This window comes from Arctopsyche grandis, chromosome 4 (genome assembly GCF_051622035.1).
Source record: "Arctopsyche grandis isolate Sample6627 chromosome 4, ASM5162203v2, whole genome shotgun sequence".
Lineage (NCBI taxonomy): Eukaryota > Metazoa > Arthropoda > Insecta > Trichoptera > Hydropsychidae > Arctopsyche > Arctopsyche grandis.
Window position 1 is genome coordinate 20,660,570 of NC_135358.1, and position 24,883 is coordinate 20,685,452.

At 34.2% G+C, this 24,883-nt stretch overlaps 1 protein-coding gene across 1 annotated transcript in view; it reads left to right on the forward strand.

Moving 5' to 3' along the window:
* Window positions 1-6,770: 6,770 nt before the first annotated feature.
* Window positions 6,771-24,883, forward strand: part of LOC143910867 (uncharacterized) — a 259,246-nt gene continuing 241,133 nt past the window's right edge. The window contains exons 1-2 of the mRNA XM_077429472.1: window positions 6,771-7,320; window positions 11,855-12,739. Of these exons, the coding sequence (XP_077285598.1) occupies window positions 12,062-12,739 (678 nt within the window). The 5' untranslated portion in view covers window positions 6,771-7,320; window positions 11,855-12,061. The remainder of the gene's footprint in view (window positions 7,321-11,854; window positions 12,740-24,883) is intronic.

The window sequence follows — 24,883 nt, forward strand, 5'->3', positions numbered from 1 at the left end:
ATCTTTTACTATCTAGAATAGACGTCGGCAGCCTTTTTTGGCCGAGTGTCAAAAGCAACCAAAATGTGATTATTAAGATGTTTTAATGAATAATAAGATAAATTTGATTGAGACAAAAACTCTTCCGTCTGTCGTACAACATGCGCAGTTATTTCCTTGGAGTGGTTAACTCCAAGGAAATAACTACACAAGTTTGAAAATGAACGAGTTGTTCGAACTTTTTGAGGAAAGATTTAGAAAAAAAACGGATGATAATGCCATTAGTAGTAGGTATATAAAAAATGGTGGTTCTAAATTGACAACTGTAGATTTTCATAGAAAACAAACAATATTCACCCTTATTTAGCCTTATATACATACATACATATAAATATGTATATATGTATAGTAAAATCACCCATACGACGTCGCTGTTGCAGGTGAAAGTTCGAAATTGAAAAAAGGAACTTATTGGTTATCGTGTCACGATATAAGATCCAACTACAAAAGATCCATGAAAGAAGATCCGTCCGATAGAATGCGATTAAAACGATAAAACGTCCGGTCAGTTAAAGCTCCAGTTACAAAATGATCGAGCTGGAGTCACATACATACATATATCCGTCTGACTAGCAGCACCGGACTGGGAATTGAGCCCACGACCCCTGAATTGATATCATTATACGCTAACCACGTTATTTTGCTGGTTATATACCAAAGATATTGTTTTAATGTGATCGACAATAAAAACACATTAACAAAGATCTGACATTACAAAATATGAAGTAAACGTATGTTCACACATATGTATGTATGTACATATGTAGCTTTCGTTGAAAAATTAAACGCTTTTGAATACGTACTCACTAATGTAACGAACGAATACGCAATACGACTTGTTTTCATTCGGCCACTTGAAATTTGTATCACGAACGTAAAATACACACACGAATGTCCGCGTTTAACACATGTACGCGATAATGAGAGTTTGGATCATGTAATCATGAACGGGGGTGGCCGAATCCCCTTCTCACCCTCGACACCCATGCCTCCTCCCTCCCACGGGGGTTGCGATGGTTGACAAATGGCCGTTGGTCACGCTAAACGTGCATTACGCCGCGTATAATGTAATATCGATATCAGTGCACTTGAAACTTCGAATGCAAACTGGGCTAAGATAAATCACAAGAAGTCCCAAAATTGGCGGAAAAGAAAGTACACCAGGTTTCAATTCACCGCTTAGAGCCGGGCCGCACCGTGCAACTTTGTCGGCCGACTTGTTGCGCGACACGAAAAAATGTATGGAAATGTGTGCGACAAACAAGTTGACGAGTGTGGCATGTCCCATCTTCCTGCATGCATTGGTCTGGTCGTCCTCAACCAAGTTGTTCGCAAGTTGAGCGGTGCGGCCCGGCCCTTATGGTGGGTGCACCGCAGTGGCGGCTCGTGAGAATTCATAGAGGGGGGGCTGCAGAGATTAATCGGGCTGCAGTATATTACCGGTGATCAAATGCAGACAAAAATAGCATGTATATGTCTATACTGGGAGGCTGCAGCCCTGCAGCCTATATGGACGGCAAAACAGCATGCATTTGTACTACATATATTGGGAGGGCTGCAGCCCCGCAGCCCATATAGACGAGCCGCCACTGGTGCACCGATAGTTGACATGTCAACGGAAAAGTTGGATGATTTTGATAATGATATATGCATGTATGTATTTAAATATGCTCTCTCTAATTGGGTGATGGAAGTGAATCTAATTTTTGAATTGGAGGACTTCGCCATGTCAAACATTTATATAATATTATATTTTGACACCTGGTGAAATGATTTTAGTAAATAATTTATTTTTATTTCCAGTGCTTATCGTTTGCCTTCTGGAGCGTAGATAGGTTGGAATGGTTGGATTTTTGATGGTGCCAATTTTTTATTGAAACGTCTCAGTAATTCAGGCGTAGATACACAATCGTACGGCATGGCATGCCTAGGTGACTCCAACTGTGAATGGATTTGATTTTGATTTTTAAATGCTTTTTATTATTACGAAATTAAGTTCACAATACATCTTATATCTATTTTAATAGCTACTGATCTACTGATCATTTTCTATTTTACAATTTTAATTTAATTTGGTTAGTAATCACAGTATTATATTATTCTAATGTTAATCTAAAGCATAATAGGAAAAAGAGCTCAAAAACCTATTTACAATCAACTGTGAATGGATTAAAAGCTCATGATAGTATGTCGAAATGTGCTAAATTTAATTACATGATATTTGACGGATCAGTGTTGGAATTAAGTTGAGGTGTACCAAGTGAATTGTATTTATTTTAAAGTTTAAATAAATGTATGTGAAATAAATTTCCGTGTACTTAGTGAATACTAATAAAAAAAAAGTTCAATTATAATATATATTCCCCTTATTTGATTAGTTTCGTTAACTCAGATATAGATATTAATTACTGGTGCATTTTTCTTATTTATTGATAACACTGTTCGACACGAAAAATGGTTCACAGACGAGATATGACTTTTCTTATAGATCTATGACTTGTAAAAACGAATCTGGTAATAAAAAATGTTGATTGGCTCGAAATTCGGAGATACATATGTATGTACATACATATATGTATGTGTTTTTTAAATCGCACGATTTTTCTATATCTTGGTGTTGTTCGGTCGATGTCTCAAAATCTGTCAATTTTATGTTCAGAATGAATATTGGAATCTATAGTCGGGTATTTTATCTTTCATTTGTAGTACTTTTCAGCTTTCAAATCTCTCTAAGTAGTTGCCCAGTTCAAATCAAAAGCCAAAAGTACGTATTTTCACTTGGGATTTTTTCCCACTGTTAATACTACATATTTTATATTGAGAATTTTCTATTGAAACATGTTTATTAAGGTAATGTTCACTATTTCACACTATTTTTTGTTTTCTTTTAAGATGGTTAATTGGAAGTGTGCTGAATTTTAAATCGGTAAAATTCCGAGATAAAAGTCCGTACTAGTATTTACTCGTATTTACACGAGTCTGAATTGGATTAATAGGGATAATATATTAAATTGTCTTTATGAGAATTAAATAAAATTCTAATTAGAAAAATCATGTTTCGGCTATTATTGTGGATCAATAACAATATTTCTATTGATAACTGGCTTTTCTCGATACAATAAACGAATGAAACTTACAGGAGTTATTGTGTGTATGTCCGCGATTATTTCTGTAAAAAAATTGCCCCAAAACGAGAACGAATACGGGAAAAATGGGAATGAGTGACATTGCAACGCAATACTTTCAAATGTTTTCGTGTCGCCATCTGCGTTGTTAGAGTAAAATAAACCAACAATTGAATAACTTCAAATGTGTTCGCCGCCTGCGTTTTTCCGACAAATGGGAACGGGAACGCAATGGGAATGGGAACGGGAACGGGAATTGCATTCATTATTGTGGCATTGCAACGCATGCCGGGTTCAGCTAGTTCCTTTATATTTTTCAAAAATTATTATCTAATATATAATTTCGAAAGATACTTTGTATGTATTTGTTTGTTTGTTAGTTTGGTTAGTAGAATCCGTGACGTTCAATTTAATGAAAAAACAAATGAATATTCAAATAAATTTAAATAAAATAAAACTATTCAAATAAATTTAAATAAAATACCGAGCGAGGCCGGGTAAAAACACTAGTAATTTCTAAAACTTAAATTCTTTTTTTAAACAAGAAGGGAACAATATGTTGATCTTAACTACTAGTATCAAATCAATGTTCACCTAATATCTGCTTTGAATATTTTCTATGAACCACGAGGACCAAAATTCTCCCTCTGACTAATTAAAAAAAAAATGACATTATTTAGGTTGATAGTGAAATAAAAGAACGTTGCTTGCTAGATTTCCTCTAGCTTTTAGATATTATTTGATTTGTATAATGGGTTGCCAATACAGCCTATTGGCAACTCGCCCCACCCTAAAAGGATACCTCCCTTGTCAGAATTAGATGCTTTGTGATAAAATTTAAACGAAAGGTTTTGGAAAGGAATTGAAAAACTTTTGATTATTTCAGACGATAAGTAAAAGTTAATGGATTCATCTCTCTCGATCATCCAGATAGTATATTTTTGAAGTAATCAATATATCCATGATAGAAATTGATGAAATCGCGCGTAAAGACTGTAATTTGTTTTGACTAGTTTTGAATAAAATTATTTATGGCGTTGACCATTTGCCGCTTATTAGAGTAATTAAATTTTCAGCGTTTTGATTTGAATTTAAATTTATGGTAAGTCGTTTAATTTGTTGATATTTTTGTAAAATAGCGAAAATTTGCAACACGTTCGTTCAATGCGTCACGTAGTCAAAGTTGGGCAACGGTCAACATTTTGCTGGGATTTATGCGAGTTACCGTGTTTTGTTTTTGGAAAACTTTCAACTTTTGGTGTATGTTTCATAAAATTAATTTTAGATTAAATTGTTTATGTTGTTGCTTCTGCGATTAATTGTAATATTATATGTATATTATAGCTTACTGGTTAATTCACTGTTGACCAGTAGATAAGTTCGTGGGTTCAAATCTCGGCTGGAGTTAAATGATCATTTGATTATATGTATACGCTGCTGTCGAGATCTGGATAGTTATTAAAACCCAGATCGACCATCTCCTGCTAGAATTTGCCGATTTATCTAGCTTCATTATTGTGATGGATCCAATAAAATCAGCAACCTCCCCCCATTAAGTTATTAAAATTAAAATTGACTTACCGTATATCAATTTTTTGATTTTGCCAGTTTGTCCATAGATGACGCTATTGTATTGTATAATATTTATTTTTAGTTATTTATTTATTGTTTATTATAAACATACATCATATGTCCCATGACAGCTATAACCCCAAGGTGACATATATGGTTAGATTTTTGTACATATGTCAGTACTAACAACATACATACACCTTCTAATTATTTAGATGAATTAAAAAAAAAGATGGAGTAAAATAATTCCTAACTGGTAACATAGATCAGAAGTTAGCGTGTAATGTTTTTAATTTTGTGGTCACGGGTTCAATCCCTGGCTGTACTGCGTGACCTATCAGAGTTTGTGACGTATCAGAGTTTGCCAATTTATCTGATTTCATTGATAATGTTCCAACAAATTGGCAACCCTGTCCTATTTCTCGCAAAAAATCGAGTTTACAGTAACTCTTATTTGTTGATTTATAAAATGCTGCAAATGTGCTCATATATGTCTCTTTGATTGTTAATCGATGTTCGTAATTGGCCTAGAATAATACTTTGGTAATATCGGTATTAAAAAATGAAATACCGATAGTATCGATTTTTATCAAATTCAAACATTTTATTTGTCAAAAACGACATCTCCAATTTTGAACCAACGGGCTTCCAAATTTTTTTTCAAAAAATTTATTTAAATAAATAAATACATATATAAATCTTTTATATTCGTCCAAGACACTATTACATGAAAGTTAATTAAATTTTCAAGATTTGTATAATTTTTAACAAAAATTATATGAATTTTCAGATTAAATAACGGGTTTCCGGAAACTTTTGATTTTTAACAACGGGTTTCCGGAAACCCATGGAAACCATTAAGGTGACACCACTGAGTACCAGTATCGTTCTATTTTATTTAAATTCCTACCTGTAGTACGCTTATTCTGCTTTTCCAAGATTCTGCAGATATCGAATTAAGAGAAGTGAATTTGTGAAATAACGTTGCACTCTTTTCACTTAATCCTTTCAAAATCAATTCCCTAAAATATTCCTATCTACAGCGTGTTTATCGTATGCTTAGCGGGGAGCTGAATGAGGTTGATCAATTCTGTATTTCCTTACATCAACTCAGGACTGCCATCAGGAGAGTCTTGATTGATTGAACCATTTCTATTTCTATTTCTATTATATATTCTTTATCCAATTATATTATATCACTGTATGTTTAATTATGCATTGTCCTATTTAGTCATATTTTAGTGTTTATTCTTTTCTTTTTCATTTGTTTGTCTATGTGTACTAGATGGTTACCTGACAACTCGTTCACAGATTTTCCGTAAACCGAGGATGCGCTCCAGGCATTACGTATACGGCCATCTCTTTCTCACCCCGTCTGTTCACCAAGATCTTGTTTACTATGCCATTACGTATGCAGCCATCTCTTTCACAGACCGTCTGTTATCGGTGAACAGACGGTCTGTGAAAGAGATGGCTGCATACGTAATGGCAGAGTAATCGAGATCATGGTGAACAGTATAGTGTATTTTGTAAAAATCTATAATTGGGCTCAGATGTTATTTTGTTATATTTATTCTTTATTTTTATGAATTTCTACATCTAAGACCTGTTGATTTTTCAATAAATTAATAAATAAACAAATAAATAAATAAATAAGTCAAACAAAAATAGTGTTTTTGGAATTGAAATTTGGACTTCCACCACTTTCAATTCAATCAACAGATCAATTGGCTACGCTTAAAACCAAATACAAATGTTACAGTGATTAGATGCCGTTGGATCTAATGGCGTGTGGATCAATAGTTGGCTGGAGCTGTAGTCGGCTAGATATTTTGTCGTGCGTGTTTAGTCGTTGGGCCATATGTCCGTGGAGTTTTTGCTATGACACGCAAAAGAAAGTATGCATGTATGTATGTATGTAAGTGCATTCACTTTGAAACTAAAATTAAAATTTGGCATGAAATAAACCGAAATTGTCATTCATGTGAAAGTTTGTGATAGGGGATATCTGTATAGTGCAGTGGAGGCTGCATCGGCGCCGACGTCAGTGCGCGCCGCGACGCCGCGCCGTCAACACGCGTCCTACGTCACTTCCGGTCTAGGAAAATTGTGCCGCGCGTACTACTGACTGGCACACTGACGCAACTTCCGACACCGGAAGTGCGAAAACTTTCAAAAATTCTCACTCTAGTGCGCTGTTTATACTTGCATTAAGATTATTAAAAAGGGAAAAAGTTTCTTCGTCGTTCGTGTTCGTGTATGGCAAAGTATAAACAAACATAAACCGATGTTATAAAAGTAAGTTTTCACCGAAAGGGAAAACAACGACGATATCGCAAAGTGCATTATTTATTCCAGTGTTTGTATATTATGTAATATTATTGATACATATCGCGTAGCAATCGCACATGCATGTTTCTATGTACGTGCTTTTTTAAATTCATATCATATTATCGTTGCCTGTATTTGTGTACGTGTTGCATATCTAATATAACATAATCATAATATAATTAGTGAAATGTATTTAGTGTTTTATCGTGTTTAATGTGGATTTCATCTACGTCAAGTGTTTGTTATTTTTTAGGTATGTATAGATTTTTATAATTATATTTTACTTCAGTACATTTGATCAAATGTTTAATTTAGAATTCATCTAAGAATTATTATATAATAATATACATATGTGTATATATTAACATTAATAATCTAATATATAATTTCGAAAGAGACTTTTTATGTACATATGTATATGTAGGTATGTAAGTTTTGGGTCTTTACTAAAAAAACCAATTTATATTCAAATAAATTTAAATAAAATAAAACTATTCAAATAAATTGAATAAAATGTTTACTATTAGATTGGCCATGTTTAAGCGTTTTATATTACAAATACCGAGCGAAGCCGGGTAAAAACACTAGTATATTATATTTTAGATTGGTCCTAGATTAGCTCAAAGTTATAGAGCAGGTTTTAAAAAACTCATTAAAATTTAATTTGAATGAATAATAAAAATGAAATAACAAATGAAATTCGGTTGCTAATCAAACAATAAGAAAATTGAGTCATTTGAAATTAGCCGTGTTTGCTATAAACGCAATGCAAAATGGACATATTATCGCTATTAGGTAGGCCGTTTTCAATGTTTATAATCATATTCTAAGAAAAATATATACCATTATATCTTGAGAATCACAGCACTAATATAATATAACCTTATATATGTAAATGATACATGTTATGAATCTGCGATACTTTCCAAGAAGGAAAATATTATCTCGTAGCTGGTTTTCAAGATAAAATGATAGGTCTTTATGATGTGTGATGTATATTAAACAGTTTTGATATATGGAATCTCATTATAATAAATAAATCTGTATAATTTCCATTCGTATAGAAACGATGAAAGCATGAAATGAAAACAATTGAAGTACGAAAATATTATAATTTTTTTCATCGATAGATGTCATTCATTAGTTCAAATAAATTAGATCAATTATTGGGGTTGAAATTCAATAAACGGAATTGATATTGATTTAGTCCATTGATGTCAAGTAGCTGGATTAATTAATTTACAAGTAAATTTCTCACCTTTGCTTTGATACAATATGTATGTACGTACGTGGTGTGGATTTCAATTTATTTTTTTTTTACCTAAAGGAATAGAAACGCCTACTCTCACTAGTGCGAGTTGTTATCGATTGCCACTGCAGTACTACATAGTAGTAATAGTAGTAGATACTGTTTCCTTTCCTCCCCTGGCAAGTTTTCTAATCAAACTTCCCGCGAAGAAAAATAGCCGGCGTGTGCAGTTCACTTGTACGGTTGCCGCAACTGTTTACGCTGCCCGCATTCGCAAAATCCGGTTAAACCGTTTTTTTTTTAGCCGACCCCTACCGGTAAAATGGGTAGGTGCGGTGCGCATCCGAAGCAGATTTGTTGCGCGACTGTTTGTTGCTGAGCTTTGCAAAGCTTCCGATCTCAATGTTTGAACTTTAAAAAGGAAAATAAAATTAATGACCATACAGATTTTTCCTCTCTTTTTTATTTTTATTTTTTTTAAATATTCAAAGTGGTGAAAATATTTATATTAAAACTCTGTATCTACAAATTCAAATAGGCAATGAATTTTATGTCATACACACATACATACATATAAATATCATTCGAATAATATTGGCTTAAATTTAAATTTAAATCAACAATATGTATGTAGTTAGATTAAGTTAGTTAGTTTAATAACGCATTGTCCTTGAAATTTAACGAGTGATTTAAGATAAATAACAGATGATCAACAAAAAATAAAATTCAGTGTAGAGCTTATCAATGTTTACTAAGTGTGACCCACTGAATTTGAACATGATAATGATTTTCCTCGGAACTCAATTATTATGCTATTATTATTATTATTTATTATTTAATATTATTATTATGTACATATCATCATCATCTACAGCTATTCACCATCCACTGCTAGATGAAAGCCTCTCCAACACGTTTTCATTCGTCTCTGTTTTGCGCAACTCTCATCCATCTCACTCCACACATTTTCCTAATTTAGTCTACCCATCTTCCTTGCGGTCTTCTTTTTATCCTTTTGCATTCTCTCGGGTACCATTCTAGAATTTCTTTTGACCACCTTTCGTCCATTCTTTTAGCCACGTGCCCCACCCATTGCCATTTCAATTTCTTCACTCTGTCCACTATATCCACAACCCTTGTCATACTTCTCATCCACTTATTCCATTTCCTGTCTTTCCTCGTTATACCAAGCATACAACGTTCCATACTTCTTTGAGTGCATTGGAATTTGTGTAGTAACTTGGCGTTTATGTACATACATATATCTATTATCATTATATTACATTTATTTATTTTATCATTCATTTGGATTATCTACCTACATATATACATATTATTTATATGGATAAAAGGAATTGCACTATTGTCATTATTATCCGAAAAAAAAAATATTAGTATTATTATTATTTACAGTTTTTGAATTTTGTCTTCACACAGCCAGAAGATTGGACGATAGATGGACGAAAAAGTGCTCGAATGGTACTCGAGAGAATGTAAAAGGGTGCACGGAAGGCCACGAGGGAAATGGGTGGTTGAAATTAGTAAAATATGTGGGATTAGATTTCCTCAAAACAGAGATGAATGGAAGCGCGTTGGAGAGGCTTTCATTCAGTGGTGGATGGGAAATAGCTGTAAATATGTATGTGCATATAAAATATATATCATTGTAATGTTTAAGTGTATCCAGGAAATAAAAATTTCAGCTCGCATATGATAGTCACCAATGACTATGATCATTATGATCATTTTGAGGATGCGGTATGAACGTTATGAGCGGTGTGTCCGTTTTGAGGAAAATCGTTTATTTCCCTCGGCTGTGGGGGTTCTGTTTGATTGTTTCTATGTACCAGTGACACTGCCAAAACCCAGCTTTGTCTTTGAGATGTTAATGAGATCAGTTCCGTCGTCGGGGCGGTGGAAGGGAGAGAAGGGAGAGTGAAGGTATCGGCAATGGAAATAACCTTATTGCTTCCGGTGTGACAGTCGACCGATTCAATTCCAAATCAAGCGGGTGGCAAATTAATGTTTGGGAAGTGCGGTTGGTTCACTTTGATCGCTATATAATAATAATAATTGAGATTTGACTTATTCAATAGACATCGAAAATCGACTTAACGGACGTTTACATACGTAAAATCTACGTAAAAATCATACGTAAAACCTTAAGATCTGTATTTACATACATATTATAATTACGTACTTTCATATAAATATATAGGCATATTTCATTTCTTCGTTTCGTATATAACTATAAAACATAGTATGGTTATTACCCATATCTCTATCACACTCCTTTCCTTTTGGGCATGCATAGAATTCCCTTGAACTTCGGAGAAATTTCTCATTAATTCGTTTTGTTCTCCAGCTTCAACGTGGTAATACGTCATGCCCGTCGTTGCTGGAACAGTTGGGACGTTATGTCCCTAATAATTATGTGCTTGGTAGACATCATCATTTGATAGTTCTATCTCCTGCCCGCACAGGTCTTTATCTCATATTTCAATCTACTTCTTAATGAAATCGTTGCTGCCGTGCCTGAATGTGATATTTTCTACCTAAGTGAGAGTAGCTTATCAGAGATTATTTCCACCTATCTGTCTGGTAGCCTGCGCTCATAATTATTTTCATAATTGTATGTGATTTATGAGTGGAGTTTTGATCTTTTCTCTTCCATTTGGGCCTCGCAGGGATGTTTTGTATTTAGGGCTGGTTCTTATATGTATGTATATTGGTGCTGGCTGTAGATGTAAAATATTCCCTACTATGTACATATTTATTTATTTGATACGTTTATTTTATCTGCTTTTGTTTTTATGGTTATTATACATATATTATTGTCTATATATATACACACAAATGCATAAATATTTTTTCTCTTCTCTCTTGCTTTATTTTGACCATTGTGGCTCCTGTAATGTCACAATGGTCCAAACTTAAATATATCAATAAAAATTAATCATACAAATATTCAATTTAAGGAATGGATAGAGATTTGTCTGAATCGTTAATACATTTCAGCAATAAATATGTATATAAATAATTAACTTTTAGAACGGATTGCTTAACCTAATACAACATACATACATATGTACCTATGTATGTACATATCATACGACTTTATGCACTTTGAATGCTATGTATCTATGTATGTAGGTTTAAACAAAGTTTATATGAGTGTCTTATTCGGCTCAAAATTAAAGCTCATTGTTTGGTTTCAGAAATATATGTGTTCTAGAAATGTTAATTTGGTAATTTCAAGGTCCTTCTGAATATAACTAATATCCTTCTTTTTTCATTGAAACTTTTCTATGACATTTCTTAATCAAATAGTATCCCATTATGTTAGTGAGTATTATCTACTTAGACAAAATTTTATTATATCTATATTTAAAAATACATACATATGTACATAGGTGTATTTTGTAGTCAATTCGGAAAACATATTTTCGACGGCTTGGCACTTATGTATACACCCTACTAGCGTTAACGTCTTTAGTTAAAAATTTATTGATGTTCTTCTTTTTATTTTTGTTCACAGATGCTGAATTGTAACTTCGACGTGAAAGTTCGGTAAATTTAAGATGTTTGAGTGTAGCAAATCTGAAGTGGTAGTAGTCATGTGCCGTCGATGGGAAAATTGGTGTTCGGCGAAATTGCTCATCGACAATTTGGCTCCGGCTTGAAGCGACGACCCTCGTACTAAGCAAATAGTCGAAAAGAACTGACAGGACAAACGGTGGACAAGATGGACGAGAACAACGGAAAGTTGAGGCAACATAGTGACTTGCCGGAAACGCACCGGTACGCCAGCATCTCCAGGATCCGCAACGAGTCGGCTCCCTCTTGCGACCCCACCGGCTCTGGGGCCATTAAGAAGATAACGAGCGAGGCCATAATGACTTGTCAGAACTCGCCGGCGGTTAAGCGAAAGCTCCAGGTCACAATTGACCCGTCGGCGTTCGTCAAACCGGGCATATGCACCCCCCTGTGCAAGAGGAAGCTGGACGGACCCGGGATGATTATGAGGGACAAGAACAGCGGCAGCTTCCCCAATACTCCTCAGGCTTTGAGGAGGGCTGAAATCGCCCAGGGGATGTTGTCCGTCAGCAACTCGCCGGTGGTATCCCGCAGGAGCGAGCTCATCTCCGACAGTGTCTCCATTCACAGCTCGTCTCCGCTCATCAGCAGGAGGTCGGAGATCCTGTTCCAGGGCGAGAGTGCTTCCAGCAGTGCGGCGAGCTCTCCTCTCTTGAATCGGAAAGCTTTCGGATCGCCAGCCAGGAGTATCGGGGAACCTGGCGTCTTCAGCTCCCCGGCTCACTCGATCATCATAGACGACGATTGCGAGGAGATGGACTTCAGCGAGGTGCCGACGGATCAGACTATCGTCGCTGGTTGGCTCAAGTTTCGAGACAACAAAAGGGTATGTTTGATTTATTTGATATTTTATAGTCGACTTCCTGCGTTCTTCGCAAATTTTAATATTTCAAAGTCAGTATTGTTACTTCGAATAGAAAAAAATATATTATTTGAATAAAATTTTATTTATAAGTTCAAAGAAAGCCATTTTTTTTTCAATTTATAATCAAAAATAGAAAAAAATGAGAGCTCCTTGGCTATGGTGTCCCTAGGCACGTGCCTATTCTGCTGCACCTTTAAGCCGGTCCTGTGTGTGGTGATACTTACTATTGCTATCGATTATCAAGGCGATGCGTTGTATTAATATGTACACGGTTTAATGCAGTGATAATATTATGTTGGAAAAAATTGCAAGTAATGTATAAAAAAAAATGTAAAATATTTTTAACGCATTCATTTTTTATTGTGCTGTGACGGAAGTTGCAAGTTTAATTAAAAAAATAATAATCAAGAACTGTGAACGCTTTATAGGAAACGCACTAAGAAATCAAAGCTTAATAGAAAAGAAAATTTGCATCGTAATATCCGTTAAGAGTCGTGATTAGCATTTTATTTCGCGAATATTATAAATGACATTATTAATCTTCGCCAAGCGTTACTTTGCGTTTCGCATTGTTCTAACGATCCTCAAATTGCTCTTTTTTTGTTCGTAAAATTTTTACAAAAACAAAAAATAATTAAGGACACCGCTTAAAAAGACGCGACAGGGTCATCGCTGACACATAAATTCTTGTTTATTGCTCGAAACGAATGAAAAACGTCGTCATATTTTGTTTTTAGCTTTCTGTTTATGTATTTTCGTAGATTGCAACTATGTATGTATGTATGTAGAATGTGAGACGGGTCGGATATTGGAAAGATCCTTTTATGCGAACCGATATCACATGTAACTTCATATATATATATATATATATGTATAATACATATCATACTAGTGTAATGTGTTTTTAAGATTGTTTGCCGACGGCAAAGAAACAAATCAATCAGTATTACTATATACCAAAACTTAACGATCCGCGCTAGTATGTATACAGAAAAAGGAAGGGATCATAACTACTTAGTCACGTAACCGTCGTATATTAATCTTCAGTTAATGCACCGATAGATAACTAATGAGAGAACAGTTCAAACGTCACGTTAATCCATTCGTCATGTTCACGTGATGGTCTCATATTTTATTCGCAGGAAATGTCAAACTGTGCAGACAATACAAATTAGTCGGCCTGCTCTATCCAACCTGCCAATATGGCCCAACTTGATTAGCACAATGACTGATACTGATCGATAATGAGGTATGAATACAATACATATATGCGTACAGTGTCGAGAACAGATTGTCTAAGGTTTTTATTTTAATACAAAAAAGGTTTTTGTTTACATTCAGTATATGTATTGTAAAGAAAGAAAGCAAAATAAAATTCTAAAATGTGATGGGACTTCAAAAGCGGATTTTGTGTATATAATGCCATACTTTCACTGTGAATGTGAATGTCAACATGTTTCTTCTATCTGTATAATTACGACTTTATAAGAGGGTGGTGGTATGTTTGTTTTCGGATTAAAAAACTTGACTGGAACGTACAGTTAAGTGAGCACAAATAGTGTTGCAGCAGCAAGTAGCTCAGGTGAAAGCTCTAGTTGGCTACCGGCACAAAAGTACAAAAGGAAAGCTTCAAAAGGAAATACTCGCTCGGAGAGCAGACGTCATGATTAAAAGTTGCCTCGTTACATACAGACGACCGTTCGTTTGTTCGGTGTCAAATATTTCCGGTACTTTCTATATGTATATATACATATGTATATAAATAAGTGATAAAATAATGAAATTTCGACTTGCGATTCACTTACTCAAATGCACATGTTTGCACGTTATTTTATCTGTGTCGTGGCGGGATGTGTATCCACATGTATACTCATACATATAATGGTGTATGCGTTCGCAGTTTCAGGGTGTCCAGGTGTCCCGTCGTGATATATGTGGTGTCTGAAAGACGTTGCAACTACCTACTTGTAGACCGTAATGGACGTCGCGTGTCAACCGGAAGTGGATGCGTCTGCAAATGCCGTTTGGCAACTCGATACATCCTAGTCGGGATTTCGGCGAAATGCATTCCGGTTGAATTTATTCCGCTCGGTTATAAATTGATCGCGTGCATGTGTGATGAAATTGTAAATGGATTCGTTGTACTGTTTTTCTGCATTCCGGTTGTTGATTTTCTTTTGACTTTTTGGTGTATGTAAATAAGTAGGTTTATTATTGAAATATTTTTGCTATTGAAATTTTCAGTGTTTATGGTCTAATCAATAAAATTACCCACTCATATGATACATTGAAGTAAGCTATGTATTTTACATCTGATAATACATGAAGATAAGATTTCGTTATTCAATTATTGTGTAAATATGTACATACATACATATATTGAAACATTTTTGTTAGTTTATGACCAATATTACTCTGATTTATTTTCCTTTTGTAAAAAGAAAATTTATATAAATTGAATCCACAATTAGCGATAGCAGCTCTGATATTTGAAGATACTTTTGTATCAATTTGTATACTACACAGACAACTTTCTTATTTTAAATGTTTTTTTTAGTTATATTTTACAATGGTGCACATGACGGGCTTTACCCGTGAGCGAAACCAATGTTATTAATAATAATAACTTTTTATTTCAGACGATAGGGAGAATAGTGAAATCCCCATCGTCCATATAAATAATTGAACGATAAAAGAAATTAATATAATATAATAATAAATAATAAATAGTAATAAATAATAAAGAGTAAAAAATAATAATAATAATAACAAGAAAGTCAATTTATTAAGCTTGCCCATACATATTTACATTTATAAATTTATATGCCACCTTTCCCAAAAAGTATAAATTGATATTCAAATAGTGGTAAAAAATAGTAGGTGGGATGGTTTATGCAATTTGATGAGGTGCTGTTCCAATAATGAAAACAAATAAATTGGAAAACTCTGATAGAAAACAATCGAGTTGAAGTTACAAATATCCAAGTCTGACTAGCAGCACTGCAGAAATATTCCGAATAAATTCTCTTCAATCGAGGTCAACCCAGGGCTCGAACCCGGAAACCACTTCGTGGTTAACATTAACGCAAGCATCGAGCTTTACTGCTAGCTAGATATCTAGATCTGTTCCGCAAGAAAACTAAAAAAAAGTAAGAAAGGAAAATAGTGAAATGAAATTATGAGAAAACATGATACAGGATTTATTGTCTCCTTACATTTCAGAAATGTTTTAAAATTTTATTTTCTTTTTTCACGCTTTTCCGTTAAACAGATTCAGTGCGTTATAGGAGAGTTGAATAAATTGGAGGCTTACGACCTGCATAAGTACTTTCAGAAATAAAATTAACTTTTTCCAAGTTATTAATTTCCATATCTTGTTCAAATCTAAATCAAAATTATAGAGAATAATATTGTAATTTTTTTTAAGATAAGATAAGCCAGCAGCATAGCTCGATCGTTAAACTTCTGCTTAGCGTCGATTGGCGCCGGGTTCGATCCCATGAGCTGATCTCGATGGAAAATAATTTTTCTGCCAATTTTTTCTGATTTCATTGTTGAAACGGCTCCCGATTAAAAATTTACTAAAAATCCTTCCTACCTACTATGTCACCACTATTTGAGTATGAGTAATGTACAATAAAATGTATGTACAATTCATAGATGTCTCGTTAATTTGCAAGTTTTCAGTGTTTTTCGTAATTCAGCGATTTGTAAAATAAAATTGCTGTATTGTTTATAATTGGCCAGGAAGGCGCATTGGGTTTTACCTGTAAGGCCTTCCTGGTATAAAATGTAATGTAAAAAAAAAAGATGGTCTTAGATATAAAATAATTAGGATGTGAATTGTACAGGTTCATAATAAACGAGCAATATGAACCACACATGTAAATAGCGCATTAACGAGTACGAGCGTCATCAGACTTTCTAATTGTATGAAATTTATTTCTTTCATTCGAGCAATGAATTTTTTATCGTCAATAATATAGGGTCGAAGCAATTAAAAGCCTAATTTTCGAGGGACCTTTACCGTGCATATTATTCCTGGATGCGTAGACGTGCAAGCCTCCGCCGGCAATATCGGCAATCCTTTCTCTAGGCCCTTCGCGCACTTTTCATTAAAAACATAAAGGGCATCCCCTCGACCCTCTCTCAACCTTCCCTGCTTCTCTGCAGCCGCGTTCTCGGCCCTCGAGGCCGGGAGAGAGAGCGAAAAAATGTGGAAATAGGAAATAATTGAGACCGGGGCACTTGTCGGGAATTTCTCATTCTGGCGCCACGACGAATAATTTAAACGCTAACTCGCGAACAAACCGACGAAGGAACACCTCGACTTTGAATAGGTATATTTTTTCGGCATTGTCCTCCAAGGAAGAGTACATTTATATATTTTTTCGCAGCTTTCTTGAACGCAGATATTCTCTTATATAAAAAAAGAAAATAATAATAATAGACGGTGATAGTGAACGTTCGTTAAGTTGCGGAAACTTTGGCAATATTGTAGCGTCTCAACGAAATAACTCAATAAAGTGCCCTCGGCTATCGGGTCCATAGTGGTAAATGTTCGATGGATTCGCTTTATCGAACGCCGGCAAATCCCAAAAGAGCTCTTCGGTAATTAACAATGACGTCCACTTAACTGTGTGTACTATTATTTTAGTTGGTTATTTCGGCGTGGAGATTAAATCAATATTATTTATTATTATTACTATATCGGATGCGTGTAGGTGATAATTAATTTTTCTCTAATATTCGGCAGTCGTAAGGTTTATCGAATGTAATTGTCTTTAAATTAGATCTATTTTTATTTTATTTTACCTACTTACTTATTCACATTAAAAAGACTACATGATATTTGAATTCGAAATATGTGTATAAATCTTTTCAGAAAATTAAAATTAATATTCAGACTATACTTTGTATAATCTAGCAAAAAATAAATTTAAATAATAATTCTTTATGTTCCTAATAATTATGTGCGTGGTAGACATCATTATTTGATGGTTGTATGTACCTTCTGTTCGCACAGTTCTTTTCGAATGGCTCCTATTCCAAGACCTATTCGACTTCCTAATGAAATCGTTGCTTTTGAGCCTGAATGTGATATTTTCAACCTTTGTTTGCGTAAATCATCGGATACTATTCTAACCTATTTTTTTTGTCTGGTAGTCTGAGCTCATCATTTTTTTAATAATTGCATGTGATGTATGAGTGGAATTTTGATTTACTCTCTTCCATTTGGCCTCACAGGGATGTTTTGTATTTACAGTTGGTTCTTATTTATTGGAACTGGCTGTAGGTGCAAGACATTGATATTTTTACTTTATTTGCTATTATTATAATGCTATTGTTTTTTATGATTATGTATAAATGTATTTTTGTCTGTGTACATACATATATATGTATGTATATATACAGACCTATACATACATACATATGTATATATTTTTATTTTTCTTTCCCTATTTTTCTTTTATAAGACATTCCCTTCTTTGTTGTTTATAATTTGTAATTTTCTATTATCCGCTACTATTTTAATGTCTTATTTTTATGATGGTGTTAAATGTATTTGTGTATATACATTACATATGTTTTGTTTTCGTTATCTCTAATTCCTATAGTTATTATTTTGTTTCGTTTCTGTTATATTTTTGACCATAATGGCGCATTAGGAATTCCTGTAATGCCACAATGATTCAAACTTTAAATAAATAAATATCAACTACCAAACTTCTAATATCCTCGGATGGTCAATGAATATGATTCAAATTATATAAATCATCATCATCATCATCTCCAGCCATTCACCATCCACTGCTGGACGAAGACATCTCCAACACGCTTCCACTCGTCTCTGCTTTGCGCAACTCTCAGTCATCTCACCCAACACATTTTCCTAATTTCGTCTAACCATCTTCCCTGCGGTCTTCTCTTTACCCTTTGGAATTCTCTCGGGTACCATTCTAGCACTTCTTTTGTCCACCTTTCATCCATTATTTTAGCTACGTGGCCCACCCATTGCCATTTAAATCTCTTCACTCTATCCACTATATTCACTACCCTTGTGGTGCTCCTCACCCATGTATTCCGTTTCTTGTCTTTCCTCGTTATGTAGAAAATACAACGTCCATACTTCTTTGATTATATTAATAAGTATGTAATAATATTAAAAATTTAAAGATTGGCTATATGATTTTTTCGCGTTATGACTGAAGATGATGGCGTAAAGGCGTGATTAATCGTTTATGACCATCGCTTTGCTCTTTCATTGTGAAATCGAGGATAAATGATTTTTTTCCTCGCTTTGGAATATTTAACGGGACGCAAGTTTCGAGTGTCTTATTTGCATTGGAGATCCGTTTTAGAGCATTCCACAGGTTTTTTTTCCCATCTTCTCTGTCTCTCTCTCTCTCTCTCTCTCTCTCTCTCTCTCTCTCTCAAATATTTTAATAATGTTTTAAAACGCTTCCTTTTTTGCAGTGCAATTTTAAATCTTGTATTAAATTAAATGGATTTTTTTATTGCTTTATAAATTGTACGCCTACTTATTTCACAGGATTGAATGTGGGCGACTTCTGGGTCGGGGGATTTTCTTATACATATGTTCTGCAGATGAAAATACTTCGGCGAAGAGAAAATGTGACACTTACACGCTTTCCCTCGGCGACTTTATCGATTGTCGTTATCGAACGCTCAATAAATTTTCCGGCATGTCGGAAAAAGAAACACGTGTTGAATTTTTTAAAATCTTATTGGGTCTATTTGTACTTTTAGGTTATATATTATATATTAAAAGTTCAAAGTGTTAAACCAAAGAGTATATTCAATAGAAGGTGTATTGTTTTTAATGATATGAATTCAGTATCGATTCCTGTATTATTTGGGTTCAAATCATATTTTTCAAAGGCGGATAATTTTTCTTTGGAATAATTTTAAGTATGTGGGTGCTCTGTATGTATGTGGGTTTGTAACGATGTACAGGCGTCAGATCAAATAATCATCATCCCTCAATAGTGCGGGGGAGGACATCATCTGGCGTCGTTATTGCAGTCGCGTACACATACACACCCTCGTTTCAGGAATTACTCTTCATTAAGCCGCAACGTGCGACTGCTTCAACCGACCACCCCCTACCACCCCCTAGTCCCTCCCTAATGCAAAAATTGCAGTAATTTATAAAGTACGTACCACACTCGTAAATATCACTTTTGGCGTCTGCGCCAATCCGCCCAACCCCGAGCCACCCCCTCCCCCCGTCGCTAAATCATATCGGCAGGGGTAGGAGAGAGAGACAGAGAACAGAGCACATTCGTAATTACGAATGCCCGCACTTTGCCAATTTCACTACGTCATTGTGCGTAATGCTTTCTAACTATCGGCTGTGCGATTACCATTTTTTTTTCATCTGTATTACGTTATATTATATTATACGTATACATATGTATGTATGTGTGTTGGTAGATATACATATGTATTGGTGGCCAGTAGTTATGTCGAACTAAATTGATGCGTTGGTTTTGAATGGGGGAAATTCGCATTGGAGCAGGAAAAGTTGGTCCATAGAAAATTAATTTTCATCGAGGACGTTGTCCAATTACAATAATATTTTCCGCGAATGATGGGGCGTTGACAATACGTATTGAGGGTTTTCATTTAAAAAATTTTGCACTGAACCTCAATCAGTATAATATTGATGTTCATTCTACGTATGAATATTTTTGAATTAAGCTCGTTACCAAGTCGTGTAATTTCTATTTTAAATTTTTAACTGCACATACCCATACGTATTTTGTATGTTTTGAAGTATTTTTGTGGTGTTGTTGGTTTGGGTAATTGGGTAAAGTCGATTGTTTCCTATCAATTTGCCAATTTATTTGGTTTAATTTTCCTCAGAAATTGGCTCACATCTTCTCTCTTTTGTCATCTTATTTGTTTTTAATATACATATGTATATGGATATTGTAAATTGTATAAATTTTTATATGGTACATATGAATTTATATATTTTTAAGTTTGGTAATAAGTGTGAGATTAAAATAAGATTTGGAATAACCTGGTAAAAAAAATGAGATACTTTTTAGATAAATATAATGAAGTGTAAATTTTGTTGAAATCAAACGAATTCCTTGAATTTCAAGTTAAGATAAAAAGCCACAGTCAATAAATTTATGTATTATACAAGTTCCTTATCTTATCGACTACTAAGAGTATGGTCGGCAGGTTTATTTTTTTTAAGTTTCAGTACCTATTTAGGTGCTAAAATTGATCATTTGATGTCCACATTGTTAACCATATTGTCATGATGTACAAAAGTTATATAAAGAACAAATTCGTCGCCTATTTATGTATTTAATATTTTAATCATAAAATTAATTATATATCAATTTCATCTAAATATAATTATGCATTTTCATTTTCACAAAGGTGTCCTTTTACTTGTCGATGCTCAACTTTCAATGTGTTTGTATGTATGTATGTATGTACATACGTATGTACCTTTGAACAAGCTTCAATTGTCGGGGGTTGCGGTTATGTCTACATACATATATACACGTATTATTTGTATATATAATATGTGTGTATGCGGGTAGTTTGTCCGTCCGCACATTTTGGCCACTCGGTTGACAGGTCGGTGACAAATGAAAGACTCAACCCCCCCGACAACTGCGGAGGAAACCGAGAAATTCACGCACGGGGGTCTCGTGTTGTTGTGTCGTCGACAAAAGGCGGAAATTAAGATTTTCCGCCATTGTGGATTGCGAACGCGACTCTCGCGAAAATGCGATACGTACGCGTTGGCTGCTTCAGGTAGTTGTGGGACCCCATTGTCGTAAACTGTAGGCGTTCGTATGCGTTCGCACGTATATATGTACATATGTACGTATGTGCGACTATGTGAAATGATGACATGTTTCTGTAAAGGGGGTGTATTTGTGGGGTAACGTGAAGGTCTCGGTTTAATTGCCTCGAGAATCGGCCGTGTCGTTTAGGTCGCTTTTCCGACTCCCTTTTTTCACCGATGCGACACCAAAGAAATCTCTCGTGTTTGTATGTGCTATCTGATATGTTTGCTCAATTAATTGAAATGTCGAGACCGTTTGAGCGATTACTTTCGAGAATTTGAGCTCTATTCGGAAGGGTCGTTCGTGTGAGGGTGTTCAAAAGAATATGTGAATTTTGAATTGGCGATGCAAGTTGTACTATAAAAGCACAATTTGTAGATTATTATACATATAGGATACACAATTATAGGGTAAATTACAGTGAAAATTTAAAATTCAAATCTTATATTGAATCAGTTTTTCTTCAATGATCAACGTGAATAATAGATGAAGTTTTGTTTTAACATATAAATTATGTATAAAAATATGTATATGTATCTAAATACTAAATTCTCATAAAGTTACACATGAATATGTATGATATTACTTATATAAATGTTATGACAAAATTATGAATATTTATTGAATATTTTTCGTATAGGTTTAAGGTATTTTTTTTATTTGCGGTCGATTTTCCTCTGCGAGTCTAAAATTTAATTGAAAACAATAGATATGTGTAAGAAAAAGGGACGCAATTAGTAAATGAAAGTTTAGATAGGCGATCAGAATAAATCCTCGCTAATATATTATCGCAATGCGAAAGTTCAATAGTTGTGTGTGTGTGTGAAGTTAGGCGTAGATAAAATTTTAAATCTAAGCTTTCGCCGTTTGGAGAAGTGAGTGGGAGTGGAAAAAAAGGGAAATTTCCCTCTGTTTCTTTGGGAATTGTTCGTAAGAAAGCCTTCTGGATACCTTGTCACACTTATCGCGACTTTCGCACAATTATGACCCAAAGTTGGAAGCCTATATCCTCGAGGAAAACGCAAGGGGAGAGAGAGAGCTAAGTCGGATTAGTTCAAGACGCGGGCTATTTGTAGTCGACGTCATGTTAGGGCTGTACCAATTACGGCGTGGATTTTTACTTTGGATTAATTTATTTCTTATATACTTGAACATACAACTGATCATTCTGAAAATTGAAAGTCCTAGTAGTTTAATTCTCCCTATAACAAATGAACTAGATTTGGTTTGATTGGATGGGTATAAAATCAGGAGAGGTGAGCTTTTAAGTTTTTTAAACTTTATTTTATTTTTTGAGAAAATAGTTGAAAAAATTGTCGATTCATTTGAAAATTTTCAATGAAGTATCGTCTATTATGTAAACAAGAGTTAACTTTAACTTTCGGCTGAGAGATATTCACCAAATTTACTACGTTACATAATATGTATTAAATTGAAACATAAATATGAAATTTGAGTTCAATGTGCTGATTTTTCAGGTTTTTGAAAAAAGTATAAAAAAACTTGATTCTCCAGAGTACAAGTACTAATTCCGGCTGAGGCAAAAATATGAATGCATGAAATACATTTAATTTTTTTTTCCAAAAACACAAAAATAAGAGGGGAGGAGACCTATAAGGGAAGGTACCACATACGGTCTACCTACAAATTAAAAAAAATATTTTGTAGTGGTAAACGTTTCAGTAACTGATATTAAGTTTCAGTATAATAGGATTAACGAATTATCGAATTATCTCCAAAATACAGGCACACACTAACCCACAAACACACATACAATTTTTTAGCCACGAAAAAGAGATCAGTGATCAATTCAAATGTTAAAATCTCTAGGTCGAATTTTATATGATCATAAGACTTCATCTTTATATTGTTAATACATATGTACATATGTACGGTGTAAAATAATACAATAATATAAAATTTATTATGGATGTTTAAAATTTTAATTTATTTACAATGTTGTTTGAATTTGCATCCTTGAGAGCGAAATTTTCGATGCAAATGTGCGCTTACCCTTTTTTTCGGCAAAAATGTTTTTAAGCTTTAGTATGCATACGTTGTAGTGGGAAAAGCTTTTCGAATGTGTTTGCAAGTTTTCCTGATTTTTTCAGCCGAATTTTCCGCTTCGTTACGCCACAACACATTTTTCCTTATATTGAACGCATACATTATAATATCTACGCCGTGTTTATACATGTACATATGGGTACATAAATATACATATGTACATATATACGAAAAGAAAAAGCATGAAACATACTTTTTATGAAAATGGAAAGAATCAATTTTAAAAAGGAAGTGGGTGACTTACTGTCGTATTTTCCATGAATTGTTTTTTTTGAAAAACGTATGTGTATATATAAATATTTATATGTATATGTATATACATATGGATGTGTTTGTGTTTAATTCAAAGCGAGCTACCCCTGGAGGACAATGTGGCAATTTAGACTAACAAGCAGTAGGTTTGTCCTAAGATAATTCATTTTGCTTTGAAAGGGGTTTGGCCCTCGATATACACGAACAACGTTTTTGATTACGCACAATGCGAATGTAGAAAATTTAATCGACGGAAATTGTCAATTTTTTCCATTTCCTGATTAAATTAAATGGACTACTGAAACGTTCGTAGATAGATTTGTACAACAATGTATAAATATTTTTCAATATGTGCGTTCAATGTTTTCCACATTTGTTTAGCCAGTGTAAACTCAGTACATAAGTTGCATTCCCCGGCGGGTTTACATGGGTACCGAGCTTGAAAACCCCTGCTTCAGAATATAAGATATTTGTCCTTGTTTTCGCAACGTTAAGGCATGAGAATGCGCGTCGTTTAATTTGCATAAGCAAAGTTTACAAACGTAATACTGAGCTGCCTTGTATAGCGATATTGAAACCGTTCACGATACAATATATTCACTTTAGTGTAAAAAAAAAAATCGCAAATATTATATTCGCAGTATGTGTACGTACATGTATAGGTTTAAAGGATCGTTTCGTGTTTTTTCAGCGTAAAAAATTGATAAGCAATAATAAAAAGAATCTGTAATACGAAATCGGATGTACAAAAGGCACTCGCTCCACTCCGGATTCAATCCTTTTTTTGTTCGAAAGAAAATTCCTTTGAAGTGATGAAGCTTTTGATGATGAATAAATCATCCAGAATGCGCACGCAAATATCTTATCGATGAATTGTGTAATTTCTAAAGATGTATCGTCGGATCAAGGATCGGTGAACATTCGTATCCACTTTGACTAATTTTGC